Genomic DNA, 14633 nt, shown 5'->3' with positions numbered 1-14633 from the left:
CCAGATTAGTTGGGCATTTACCGTTCTTTTGACTTTTTTGTCATTAGTATCGACATGGATGACTCCAGCGAGGCCAAATCCAGAGGGAAATCCTCTGCCCCCCTGTCCCCACTCATCCTGGATGAGGCCAAGACCTCCAGCGGAACCCCCGCATTCCCTCTGATGCTGCTTCATTCCCAGCCCAGATGTGAGGTGTACCCTGACCTGCACAGCATCATACAGGTAATGACATTTCATCTGCACTGCCTGGGCAACATGCATGTGGGGTCAGTGTGGCGCAGGAGGTAGAGCCGTTGTCTTTGGAACCGACCATTCCTGGTTCGATCCCTGGCTCCTTCTAGTGTGTCAAAGTATTGTTTTGAAGACACTGAACCCCTAACTACTCCCCTGGTGCTGGTGGATGCCGTGCTTATGCTTCATCTATGATGGGTTAATTGTAGAGAATGAATTTCCCCACAGTGATGAATAAGGGATAAGTTTTTTATTATGAAGGGTCTGAATGTAGTCTTTCCGTCTCACAGGGTAAATTCATGGATATTGTGTCGCAGTACTTCAAAACCGTGCCCTCAAATCCACATTACTTCTTCTACTGCCCCACTTCACCCAAGAAAGAGGTATGTTGACCATGCTGACCTTACTAAATGAAAGGCAGAGCTTAAAACCATGTTTTTCTGGATATAGACAGACAGTTCTATGAATTTGGCAATAAAAGCACTAATGTATCCTAGCTGAAGAACTAATGCAATGTAACTTAACCTAATGCAATAGGAGTCTATATATGGCAGCAGTCAGGGAAACATTGTATATGGCTGAACTGGTGAGATTTATGCCAGTCATCATCCCTGGTTTTGCAGCACCACCACCCTCAGGTGGAAGGCCCCCTGCGCCCTTTGCGCTCAAAGTCCCTCTTCAGGTCTAGTTGTGCAAAAACAATCACACAGCTCAAGTATTTCATGAAGTATGTATTTTAGCACTTGGGTCGCCCCCTGTGTTTCTCTCTGGAATCACAGGCTGATGTTGCCATGTTTGGAGACTGGGAGTCTGATTCCGCTCAAGATTAATTTCCTCCAGCTGAACTCTCCCTTCGCTGCTGCCCCCATTCAGAGGTTCTAAATTCTTTCCATCACCGAGCTCCGCTAACTGCTGCTCTGCCACCCTATTTACATCTGTTCTGTCACTCCCCCATTATTTGTTGTGCCCATTAAAATCACCACACCGGACTTTATTGCCCCGATTCTGTCTTATATCCCCGAGCTCGCTCGACTCCAGACTTTTTACACGGGCCACAGTCGTTTAGAACCCCCTGCCTCCCCTTGATAAATGGAGCAAGGTGTGCACAGATGCTGGCGTGTAGGCGCCCGCTGCTCTTCAGTTAAACTCTACCGCGGCCTGCCTCTTTTCAGGAAGACTCAGAGAATGGCGAGGCGGAGAGGAGGCCCAGCGAGGAGATGGCATCTGAGGCAGAACCGGCAACAGAAGATGGTGAGCGTCATTCAAGATTTTTTGTTCAGCGATAATGCAGCACTTTATATAGTAATTGGCCATTTTAATGAAAGATGTAAAACATCAGCGTTAATACATTGATGCATTATAGAGGTTTTATGAATGTAAGTTAATGCAACTGTCCCACAATCATGTCAGATATGAGCTGAACCCATCACATGTTAGCTGAAGTCATGTGAATAGTTATCTTACGCACAAAAAAGCTTGCACATTTTATTGTAATTATGTATACAAACTGTGGGAAACACAGGCGATTTCTTAATATGTTTTCTTAAAGTTTTATTGCTTTGGGATTTCCTGTCTCTGTCCTTTTTTTCTATTGTTTTGTTTTGTTCTTAATGACTCTGTAAATTATGCTGGGCTTTTTTTTTGCTGTTGGTTTAGAAAACAACCATGTTGTTCATTGAGGGCAAGAAAAAGTTTCAGAAGAAGTAAAGTAATGCCAACTTTTTTTTCCCTTTCTAAATAAAACTGGTGAAGATGTTAGCTGGAGGCGTCTGCTCTTTTTTAAAATTAATTTCTTAAAATGAATTTCAAATTAAATAAGATTTTTGATCCTTCGTCTATAAATTATCAGCTAGAGCCTGGGTTAAAGTTCAATATTGATAATCATTTTAAAAGTATAATTGCTTTATTTGATTTTAATCTGAATTTCCAGAGGTAGAGAATGTCATGCGATGTTAATTTAGCCAGCTACCGTTGTTTTCTTCAGGTGTAACCACAGCAAATCAATGTTCCCCATCTAACACTATTCTCTGTATCCTCTTCTGTCACGTCAACTAACTTCATGTTGTTTCTCACTATATTCATAAATCTTCTTTTTTGTCTTCCTCAAGTCCTCCTGAGAGGTAGTTCCAACCTCAGCATCCCTCTATGGATATATTTACTATCCCTCCTCTGTACATCTTAGCCTGGCTTCTCTGACACTGTCTTATTTTGCTTTTCTTTCATTCTGGCTGATACTCTTTTGTCACATATTACCACTGACACTTCTCCAGATGGGCTGTACAGAGGGGCTCATCCCTGATGTACATCAGGGGCTCACTCCTTTCGAACTTCTCTGTCACACCTACAGCACACCTCACCAACTCGTATACATTTCCTAAACCAGTATAACATACTTCTGTGTCATGCAATAGGCTTCCTCATACGATACCATAGTTCCTCACTCGGCACTGTGTTGTATGCTTTTTTCAGTTCTTCAAAGGCACAATGCAGCTCTCTCTGACCTTCTCTGTACTTCTCTACCAGCATTCTTAAGACAAATACTGGATCTGGAATACTCTTCCTAGGCATGAAACCATGCTGCAGCTCAAAAAAAGGACTTCTCCTCTTGCTCTAGTCGCAACTAGACTTTCCCATAACATTATGGTACACCTTATCAGCTTTATTCCTCTATAGTTACTGCAATTCTGTACATTTCCCTTATTCTTAAAAAAAGGGCACCATTATACTTCTTCACAATCTTTCCATCATTCTTAAAGTATCTGTCAATACATTTCCCTCTATATCCTGAATCATCCAGACCCGCTGCTTGTCCTTCCCATCTCTATCTGTTTTGCCAACCTGTATAAATCATTTTCTCCTTCCTTACTTTCCAACCTAGCATACAAGTCATCATATGCCCCTTGTTTGGCCTTTGCAACCTCTACCTTTACCTTGTCCTGATGCTCCCTGCACCCCTGTCTGCTGTTGTCAGAATCCCCTTCTTCTATGCTAGCCTCTTTTTCTGCATACTCCTGCATGCCTCATTCCACCACCAATTTTCCTTATCTACTTTCCACACGACATACCAAGTACTCTCCTACCCGTCTCCCTGATCACATTAGCCGCAGCTGTCCAGTCTTCTGGAAGTTGTCCCTGACTCATAGCCTTTCTCAACTCTTTTCTGAAAACCATACAACACTTGTCCTTTTTCAGCTTCTGCTCTTAACCATCTACTGTATCATTTTTTTTTTTTTTTTATAAGATTAGGTAATGAATGACCAGATGAATATTCAGGCAAAGTTCATTTTAATTTGTGTAGAAAACGTGTCCAGCAGCTGTATCTTGACCGAGAGCGACACAGACCTCGAGGTGGAGTATGAGGACCACCCAAGCGCTCGGACCCAAGGGGATCGTGAGGACCAGTCCCTGTCTGACTCCAACACAGTCAACCAGGACCAGGACTCGTTCAGCATCCTGGAGGGAGACTGTCTGCTGGAGATGGAGGGGCCCCAGCTCGACATGCCCCCCCTCTTCTTCCACGTCACCTGCTCCATCAACATGAAGAGCTCCCATGGCTCCATGCCCGTACAGACCCTGCCCACCTGCCTGGGTGAGTCCACCCTGTGGTGGTCGCAGCTGGACAATCTACAACTATAGTTAAATTCACTTGCCTTTATGTTTTTCACCTTGTCAAAACACACCTGCCCAAAAAGTGGTTTCCCAAAAGCTATGTTTAGGTTTGCTTCTCCGATTCATTCACAGGCCCACTGTGCATCAATTATTTTTGCAAACCCATAGAACATTTGTGTCCTCCCTCCTTTTTTGAAGTCCAGTGTTTTGACATCCCCAACCCACAGGTGAAATCGTTTCCTGCCTGGAGAACGTGGAGTCCCTTCATGGCGTGGATCTGAACGAGCTCTCTGTCACACTAGACATTTTCGTGCTTACGCTGCCCCTGGAGATTGAAGTCATGGCCGACTTCCATCACAACAGGCGAGTCTGACTAGCAGGAACACTAACAAAGCTGCTAATGACTGAAGTTAAAAGTTGAAGCCACACAATGATTGAACTTTTCTGATATATATAAACAAAGGGAATACAATGTACCGTAATTTCCGCACTATAAGGCGCACCAGATTATAAGACACACCTTCAATGAATGGCGTATTTAAAAAAAAAAAAATCATATATAAGGTGCACCACATTATAAGGCGCATAGAATAGAAACTACTGTAGTGGCTGGGGTTGCGTTATGCGTCCACTAAATGGAGCTGCGCTAAAGGGAATGTCAAAAGTCAGATAAGTCAGTCAAACTTTATTAATAGATTACAAACCGACGTTCTGACAACTCTGTTCACTCCAAAAAAACAAGTTAGTGCATTCACAATATGGTACCGCACATACCTGTAGCTCTTACTGGTATTTGCGCCGCCTGTGTTGAAAACAATTTGTTTCCAACTCAATTTGTTCAAAGCGTTTCGAAAAACAAAAGCACCACGAAGGACCGCCTCTAAATTCATTGACGTTAAGTTCGCATGCTAGCACTGTAGCCTTTATTCGAATACTGACTGTGGTGACACTTTTACTTGCTGCTCTCTGTTCAACAACCAACTGTTCAAGTTTGTCCTCTTAACTGTAGCCATCTCGCTTTGTTCCCTCGGAAACTCTGTTTGGTCTTCTTTATTTGGCGCAGGTCATCTTGTTGCTTCCTCCGCTTCTGCACCATTGGTGCGTTAATGTTGACCTCTCTCAAACACACACACACACACACACACACATACACACACACACACACACACACAAATGGAAATGGAAATGCACGCTTCACACGGTCAGCATACACCGCGCGCTACTTCTTCTACAGCAGAAAATTGAGTTGGCAGCCGCTTCCCGTAGTTGCGAGACCTCTTGCGGCTCAATATTGATCCATATATGAGGCGCACCGGATTGTAATGCGCACAGTCATTTTTTGCGAAGATTAAAGGCTTTTAGGCATGCCTTATACTGTAGTTGCGGAAAATACGGTAAGCTCATATATAATTAAACATATATATATTTATCAGTAATATAAAAGGAACAGAAATCAGGTATATGTAGCGTTTTGATTGAGCGATGCCCAGGTTAAACTCTGCCCCTCACTTCCTGTCACCAGGGATTGACTCCCTATATGCAGCATCATCCGTCTGAAAACGAATGAATATATGTCCGCTGACAACCACATTGTAGCGCATCAAATCATCGTTTATGAAGTCTCCGCGGGCCGCGTAGCTGGATCTCGTTGTGATTTACATCCCCGTAATTGGTGTGTTCGTGCGTCTGTACAGGTACACATCAGAGAGCAGCGTGTCCCTGAATCGCTCTCCAGGGCAGCCCTCCTCGTACCGGTCTGACGAAGAGCTGATGGCGGTGCTGGACAGTCTGAGGGGTGGTGACGTGGACGGGTCAGTGTGTTTATGATGAAGGAGGCATGGCGGGGTAGTTCTCTACTCCAAGTGTGTTCTTGTGATACCACTTTTTCCCCTTTCATTTCTGGTGTTCTGTCTCATCCTCATAGATTATTTTAAATGAAGGATGATTTATTACATTAAGTGAAAATACCTATGTCGGTGGTGCTCTTCCTAAGTTTTCTTGCTAATTTACAACAGGAAAGGGCAAGTGTAAGAATTTGCATCCTTTAAAATCTTCATCCCTCTTTGCGTGACATAATCCAGCTGGTTGCAGTGCAGGCGCCGCTGATACATGCTAATCTGACCTTCAAAAAAAAAATTAAAAAGGGAAGAAAAGGAAGTGACTCCAGATTGATGCCGAACCTTATGCTGCCACATCAGATGGCGGGCTCTTTCCTGGCAGCTGACCACGCTCAAAGCGACTGTTTGTCCTTCCTCAGGGTGTCAGGTGACCAGCTGTCCAAGCTGCCCGTACCTCACAAACTCGCCATCCTGGCCACCGTGGATGAGGTGAGTCCGCCTCCCAGCCCCCCCACTCCCACCGTTCGGTGACGTGAGCCACATGCTGATCTCTCTCGTCCTCTGTTTTTTTTCCCTTCCTCATTTCATGACAGGCGACAGTAAAATGCCTCTCTACGATTGGCGACCTTTCACATATATTACATCATCGGGTGCAAGTGAAGAGCAGAGCGAAGGTCCCATTCTAGTTAGCTTTGCAGACTCTCTGTGGTTCCATCAGAAATATTTGAGTTGTTTTCTCCTCCTGAATTCACCACAAACCCGAAAGAGAGTTGTCAGCCGTTCTGGAATAATTAAGTACACTCTTATCTGGTCTTCACCCTGTTCGAAGTATACTTTCAAATTCCAAAAGCAACAGCACAGAATAGCACGGAAGGAATTTTAAATAAATCATTAACTATGCCAGTTTAAATTATGATTATTATTATTTATTTTTTTTTTCAAAAAGCAGAGGTTTGTGTCTTTTTTTGTCCTATTATTCAACCGATGATAAAATACTAGACAAAAAGTGGTTGGGTAAATCAGTATTTTGCTGTATTTGCAAAATACCATATCTTGTGCCAAGTGTTGCTGATTCGGCCCACTCTGAAATGCCCCTCCCTTCACCTCTGTAGATTTCTCACAACTGCAACTAGTTAAAGGCTTCCTCAGATTAACAGGGGGGGAAGAGAAAAATACAGCTAATGTATTTCTATGACCCTGCAAGTATATTTGTGTTCGATTAAATTTGTTTAAATGGCCAGAAAAAGGGAATAGTCCGTCATTAGTAGGGGGATTAGAGGTTAAACAACCGTGAAAGTCCTACTGAATGATTGTTGTCATGATGAAAGGCGGCATGCTCTCAAATTTTTTTCACATGATATTTGAGGGAATTGATCACATATCAATTAAGCACTGAAATAACAAACTCATGTTGGCCTCGGCAGATCCGCTGGTTGCTGGAGGACGAGATAGTTTCGGCGCTGCGCCATACAAGCATCATTGGCCTCGCCACTCTGCACAAAGTGGCCGAGCACGTGGTGCGGTCCAGTGGTCGGCCGCACTGTCGCTGCGAGGACGTTCCACTGCAGTTTGTCTTCAAGCCTGAGCAGTCCCTAGAGAAGTTCAAGGAGGCAAGGAAACAAACAAATACACACACACACTCGGATCCTGGAAGTTTCTGATGCAGAAATCACAGAGCACATTTGCATTATCTGCTTTTCAGCTACACGCCAAAACTTTCAAATTAAAAGCCCCTCGGTTGTTCAAAGGGGGGACCCCCCGTTGCCTTGACATCCAGACTAATGAAATATTTGCCAAGATGGATTTGTACAGAATATATTGCTCTCCATTATTACCCTATTCTCATCCTGTAATTTGGTTCTAAATAAGGAAGAAGTATGTTTTGAGAGTTTGATTGGCTGTGTGTTCGGAGTCCTGTTTTTTTCATCTCATCAGGCGTCAGACCTTTGTCAACATAATAAATAGAGGAAATAGAGTTTTATTAATGTTTTCAAGGGTTTTATTTGGAGCAGTCGATTTCTCACAAAGTGGATTTTTTTTATTTCAATGTTATTCATACTTCAAATAACTGGCGTATCAAATGTCCAGAATTCAGACGGATTTTTTTTACGTAAAATTATTTACGTAAAAAATCAAAATGAAAGCACTCCTTCCTCTTTGTGCCCTGTGCCATGCGACAGGAGTTCCGGCGGATGGCGTTCTCCGGTTACGTGCTGAACGGAGAACAGGACAGCTACTACTACCTGTCCCTGAGCCGGCTTCATCCCCAGAGGATCCGTGCCAATGCCCGGCTTTCTGAGAGGATTGCGGACCAACCGCGTCCCTGCAGCCCCACCGGCGCCACACCGCACCCGGAGCTCTGCTCACTGGAGAGCGAGTTTGAAGCCCAGATTGCAGACAGCGAGGTCAGATTTTACAATATTGTGGGATCAGAGATAAGGGATTTAAGAAAATAAAAAAAATATGTTATTTTGAAAATTCTACAACTGTTCTCACCAAGAACTTTGAAATACACATCTGAGATTGTGCCCTGTAAAGTGTTAATACACAATTTCCATCCAGACAGATAATTGGCCATTATTTCCCTTTGAAAAATACTTTAATTCACCCCATCAACTGTGATAACCGGCATGGGTATTGCCGTACAGGACAGCCCTGAAAAGCCCTGACCCATCGAGTCATGGGCTCATCTCAGCCTCTCATCTCCCACGAGCTGCAAAGTGAGCCCTCTGTGAATCTGAATTGTCGATCCCCATACGTCCGGAGAATTTAGAGGCGAAATCAACTTTTGTAACAAAGAAACATCCAAAAGAATAGCAGGAAGCCAGGTTTTTCCCCCCAAAAGAACATTTTTCAATTACCCCCCCCAACCAACCCTTCTTCCTGTGCTTCTTAGGAGCTATACAAACACCTGTCCATCGGGCCAGGCCAACTTCTCTCACTACTCTGTGGTCCCGTTCTGTTTCTCAGATTTCCCACTGAAGGCCCCCTTCTCTGACGGCGCGGCACCCTGACCCAATTCTGTCACTTTACACAGCCGCCATACAGTGATGCAGCGTGCATTCTGTAATTTTTTTTCAGTCGCTTTGTGAGCCACAGAAGCTGTTCTGTTGGGTTGATTCACACTCCCAGCATTCACTTCCGACATCTATGTAATGGCGAGACTCAGTTGCCCGTGGTCCCCATCACTTTCCTTGGACTCCTGTCTGTGGGGACAGGCCTGAACTCACCTCTTTAGCTGCCATTTTGGAAATACTCCGGCCCCCTTGTGTAGTCTTTACAGCCTTGTCCTGGTCAACACTGCGCAAACACACTTTTCTACCAACATCCCAACCTCTGACAGATAATTATTGTCACATGTCAGCTTGTATTTTGTACGATTAGTGTCTGTAGAAATGTCTGACACTCAATCCATCATAAGTGCGATATTCAGATACAACTGGATTAAAATGTGTCTCCCAGGTCAACGTTAAACAGACGGAAGGTGAAATGTGGGCAACTTAAGTTACACGAGTTTTGCAATGAAACATGACCGTTTAAACTGCAATGTGATTTCCATCTTTTGTTGCTCGTGTGATGTAAATTTCATGGCCGCTGGTTTAACAAATTAAACTAAAATAGTTTATTGTATTTTTTGAATGGGGTAATTGGTTAAGAATTGTTGTACAACACAATATCTAACAGAAGTGAGATGAAATAGCAAACTCAGTTGAGGCTCATTGCTCCTGTTTGTTACTCCCTGCCGTTTGGCCTCTGAAACTACGATGATTTTGATAAACGTATGTTCATCTCAAATGAAACCCATTTCAGTGTCACGGAGAGGAAAGGAAGTCCGTTTGCAGTGCCACGGATGCCTCCGGAGACATGACTGCAGAGGTCAGTGAACCAGTCAGGGCCGCCAAGGCTGACGCAGAGGACACTGCCTCTCAGGGCTCAGCTGGTGCGTCGGGAGACAAGGCCCAGCCCAGCACCTCGCAACCCGAGACTGAGTCCAGCTCCCCTCCCAAGACCCCGTCCAGCATCAGCTTGGCAGAGTCGGTGCAGTCCGTCACTCATAGTAGGTTTGAGGCACGCACGCCAGCAAGCATGCCCGCATGCACACACACACCCACAAACACACACAGACATACAAAATGCAAAAAACATGGAAAATTAAATTAAAAAAAAAAAAAATCATGCAAGAAAACATACTTTTGCACTGTGTTTTCCCTTATATGATGCAGCCAAAAGAAAATGGGCGGAAAAGGGCTGGCATGATGATGTGTGTTGAGCTGAACGATATGTCGAGATGTCTGACTTCAAACAATTAAACTTAGGGGAGACAAAACTAGGAATGGACTAATAGTTGAAAAACTTTGAAACACAATATTGCTAGAAACCCTGAATAAAATGAGGAGACAAAAATGTACTTTGAACTTCTCCGGTTTGAGACTCACACACAGTGACAGTTATTTTGGCTCTCCGTGCCAGCTTGAACTTGTAAACCTGAAGTAAAGACGTAAACAACGACAGTTGGATTTTGATCTTTTTTTACACCGGTTGAATGTTGTTGTGCATGTTTCTATTTGAATCAAGAACACAGTTCAGTATTTTGGGGTGAGGTGTTGTGCAAGAACACCAGAAGCAAAAGATAAGACACGGTCCTTTCTTTTTTATTTAGTTTTTTTCACTAAAACAAAACAAAACAAGAGTCCGTTTTGCATCCTGCGTTCCCTGCTTTTTGCACACACAAGCAAACCCTGACCTCACAGCCGCTCAAATAAAATGTGCACTGTCACGTACCAGATAATGGGAGGTGGCGTTGGCAATCTTGAACCTTGGCAGCTACTGCAAATCAAATCCAGACCAGGTTTTCTGGAACTCCCCCAGACATTTATTTTCTTCCTTTTCATGTGAAAATCTGTCATATTTACAGAAACCAAAGACGAGTGGGAATTTCAGTAGAACATCTAACATGTTCTCAAGGGAACAAGATACATTCAGTTGCGAAGGACTTCAGGGTGTTTAGTGTGTGTTACTGTGCATCACTAGACAAAATTGCACTCTTCAAGGCATTCGTTAATTTCTTTAATATTGTGTTATTTTATTTATTTCTTTTTATCTTCAGGTTGTGGGAAGCTGAGGCCAAGCAGAGTCCAGAGTGTCGTCTCCAGCCAAGGCAGCCTGGATTCGGACATGCAGGGTAAGCGTGGCCATTGCATTTAAACAAAGGCTAAATTTCCTGCAAAATTTGGCAGTTTTTTTTGGTTGGCTCATGGAGCTCTACTCCAAAAAAAAGTTGCCCTTCAGTTAGTGGTGAGTGGTTGCAGGTCAGCTGTTTCCTTGTGACTTGCTAAGAAACAGACAGAACCAACGAGAAATGGACCTATGAAGTGGTGCAAGCACTTTTTGCATGCTACACCACATTTCCAGGGATTTCCAGGACTTTCAGTTGAACGTAAACATTAAGGCCAAATTAAGATGGCAGTTCGATAACATCAGGGTTTTTCTCACCGTGAAGCAGTGAAGGGAGAAAATAAAACCACTCAGGTCCATTTAATAGTCCATACTTATTATCCGCCGTGCAGAACATGAATTGTTTGGTGTCTTCCTCTTCTTTGCGTTGGCTTGTTTTTCAGTGTGGTGCTTGAGGTACACATCGCAGACGCGATGTGCGTTACACCTCTCACTACTGTTGTCCCTTGCTGCTTGTGAGAATACAAAACTAAAAGCTTTCCCTAGAGGAGGAGAGTCCTTCGAATTAAATTTGAGCTGGACATTCTTATTTGTAATGCATTTGTTGATCCATGAAATCACAGCGTATCACTCTCTCTCTCGCCAAACTCCTGTGAAAGCATCACAGCATTGCTGCTTTGGAGAAGAAAAATTGAAAATTGAATCTTAAATAGTTGCAAAAAAACCCACTGTAAGGATTCCCTGAGGTTGCTGTAACTACTTAAAACCCCCGTATGTTCCCCGCGGACAGTAACGGCTGAGGTCAGAGAGAACATGGGTCGTGCTTATAAATGGTTCCTGTAGGACTAGCCTCAAAGCCATGGTTTATTTTCCTATTGTCCTTTCCCCAAATTAATTAAGAAGCAATAGTGTAGCTGCTTGCGAGTCGTATTTTGTGAGTGAAACATAACCACAGTAACTGAAGCACATCAGCTGTGATGTGTTAGGCAAAAAACTAGTTTTTTCTAAACACTGACTAAGAGTAACAACTAAAGTAACATTTTTTCCTAGCTCTTTCCTTTGCACAGATAAAGGAAAAACTTTCTAACGTTGGGCAGTTTACACGACAAGCTGCTGGACATGAAGATAAAATGAAAGTGAAGATAATGTTTTGGTCTTTGATGTGTGCGAAGGCTATGACGGTGGCAGCAGCGACTCGGAGTGCGAGAGCCCGACCCTGGACGAGCAGGAGCGCAAACAACCGCTGATGCCTGACTTCTGGTTGATTGTGAAGATCCACCAGGACAGAGTGAAGGTCTACTCCCACTCAAGGTCCGACAAGCTCCGCCCCCACTTAACGGAATTCGCTCGCCACACGGAGCTTATTCATTTTTGGCATTGCGCTGCAGGAGCTTTAAAGAAGAGAAGGATGTCAGTGCAGAGGACCTTGTAACAGGGCGAGAGAAGGACGATCTGCCTGAATACCTACAGTTACATCAGATGGTGGTGCGGAAAATCAGCGACATCTGTCGGATCGTCAATCAGGTTAGCCACTGGATCGCTTGCTGTAAAAAACAAGGAAACCCATTAACAAACAAAAAGCACAACTCTTGTGTGGATTAGATAAAGCTGATAGTTGATAAAGTTTTGAATCTCAAACTGCCTCCTCTGCTGAACAAGTTATAACAATGGCATCCTCATCCCGGGGTTTTTAGATTTCCCACCGCAAACTTTTAAAATAAATAAATGAATAGATGGAGACATAGGCTCCCGGAGGTGCATTGGATTTACGGGAATCCCCCAGATTCTGTGGCGAAGCGAGACTCAAACAAATATGCAACGCGCCCTGGTTTGATGCCCACCTATCGGTGACCATTAAGTCCGCAGGTTGTTGACACAACTCAGATAAAGCTGTCTCTCGTGGCTTCATCAGACAAGGGAGGATTCTGCCTCAAAGGCTCTGTCAGCAACTGTCTGTATGCAACCTATGATGCCTTAAAAGGAGCTTTTTTTCCTTTTTTTGTTCAACTCACGCTTATCCAAAGCACCTAAATATATAAGTATATAATAATAGAAAACTAGAGGTCTAAACTGAACCATATCGTTATGACGATGTTATTAAGCCCTTATTGACACCAAAAGGTGGTCAGTTAAAGATTTTATTTTCAATTTTCTTTAAGTCAAATGTAATAATGGAATTAGTGTTCAAGTGTTAGGTACATTGATATCTTTTATTTTTGCTCTTTGTTGCTGATGTTTGGAGAATCACTCCCCCCATTTCAATTAATTTCTGCCTCCATCATGTTAGGCATTAAATGCCGTCCTGGATGGTTTGCTGCCGATTTTTCCTAGGTATCCCTCAGCCCCTTGCAAGAAAGTTGGCTTTTTTTTTAGTAATGCACTTATTTATAATGAATTCCCTGGATTTCTATTTTGTTATGATTCCTCTTTCTTTGTCATTGCCATGGTGCGGAAAACAGGCCATATCCAGTCAATTTTCTTTTATCATATTCTATTTCTAAAATTCTCTGCATGGATCCCCACAACCTTCCCTGGGAAAGGAGGGGGTACTAATGTCCGATCGTGTCGTGTCCTTTTGCAGCGCATGCTGCTTCAGGACCTCCACGACACCCACGTCTGCAACTCTCTGCTGGTTGCCGAGAGCGAGGAAGACATCTGGAAGAACGAGTCCCTGTACAGGCAGAGGCTCAACGCCTCCGATGGTAAGCCCTGGAGGAAGATTAGGGTGCAGATTCTTCGCCCGATGGCCGAGAATATCACCTCTCCCTTAACTGCAGATTACAGTGCGGAGGAGAGCTACCAGGCTCGGGATTACTTGGCTGCCACCATGCAGTTCATACCGGGGCATTTCGCATGTGATGTGGTGTGGAGTACCATAATCAACATTCACCCACGCCTCAAGATGGGACCCAACATGGGGGTGACCAGAGGTGAGTGACGTACCCTGCCTCTATATTCTGGTCTCTTCATTAAAATCTGATGTAAGGTCAAAGCTATTGACTAGAATATGTAGAACCGGGAGGAGGACAGTGGCGCAGTGGATTTTGACTGGGGGCTTTTCCATGTGGAGTTTGCATGTTCTCCCTGTGTTTGCATTGGGTCCCTTTGGATTCTCCGGTTTCCACCCACAGCCCAAAAACATGTAGGAGTTACATCAGTGATTCTAAATTGCCCAGACATGTGAATAAGAAAAGGGATGGTTGCTTGTCTCTTTATGGGGCCTTGTGATCGACTAGTGACCGGTCAAGAGTAGTGAACCCTGCTTCTCGGCCAATGTCAGTTTGGATAGGCTAGGATAACTAGCAGAAGGTGGATGGATGGCTGGATGCATGTAGAACCAGTATCCGTGAATCCATGGATAGACGGAATCATGCTTCTTTCATGTTGTTCTGTTCTGTCCCCTCCCCTTTGGGAGAGAGGTGGAGAGAGGCTGTATCGATCTTTAACCTCCATTCCAATTAGGATGGGAATGGGAAAAAAAGACGCAGAAATAAAATAAATATGTTGAAATATGTTGACGGAGTACAAGCACTTAAAAAATTTACCATTAACGCACAAGGGGCTGTAGAGGGTGTCAAAGTATCGATCGCAGCCCGGGATCATTTGCTTTATTGGGCTTATTTATTAACATGACAGGATGAGCCACCGGATGTGCGTTACGTTCATTTTATTTCATGTCACCATGCTTTAAAAGCCTGTTAGAAAGACTTGTCAAGGTTCCCTCTCTTTTCTTGGAATTATTTTCCCTGACTTTGCCAAGATATTTTCACCTGCCACAGC

At 43.8% G+C, this 14633-nt stretch overlaps 1 protein-coding gene across 1 annotated transcript in view; it reads left to right on the top strand.

Annotated features, from left to right (window-relative positions):
• Positions 1-14633, top strand: part of szt2 (SZT2 subunit of KICSTOR complex) — a 154546-nt gene that overhangs the window by 38074 nt on the left and 101839 nt on the right. The window contains exons 30-44 of the mRNA XM_086146303.1: positions 48-222; positions 522-614; positions 1404-1482; positions 3530-3820; positions 4068-4203; positions 5535-5651; positions 6098-6167; positions 7103-7288; positions 7859-8083; positions 9489-9735; positions 10786-10860; positions 12026-12164; positions 12242-12377; positions 13435-13555; positions 13631-13783. Coding sequence (XP_086002429.1) covers positions 48-222; positions 522-614; positions 1404-1482; positions 3530-3820; positions 4068-4203; positions 5535-5651; positions 6098-6167; positions 7103-7288; positions 7859-8083; positions 9489-9735; positions 10786-10860; positions 12026-12164; positions 12242-12377; positions 13435-13555; positions 13631-13783 — 2243 coding nt within the window. The remainder of the gene's footprint in view (positions 1-47; positions 223-521; positions 615-1403; positions 1483-3529; positions 3821-4067; positions 4204-5534; positions 5652-6097; positions 6168-7102; positions 7289-7858; positions 8084-9488; positions 9736-10785; positions 10861-12025; positions 12165-12241; positions 12378-13434; positions 13556-13630; positions 13784-14633) is intronic.

This window comes from Fistularia commersonii, chromosome 1 (genome assembly GCF_037954325.1).
Source record: "Fistularia commersonii isolate RoL2024-O1a breed Wild chromosome 1, RoL_Fcom_v1.0, whole genome shotgun sequence".
In the NCBI taxonomy this organism is placed as follows: domain Eukaryota; kingdom Metazoa; phylum Chordata; class Actinopteri; order Syngnathiformes; family Fistulariidae; genus Fistularia; species Fistularia commersonii.
The sequence above is the reverse complement of the archived record's forward strand: the minus strand, read 5'-3'. Positions and strand labels throughout refer to the sequence as shown.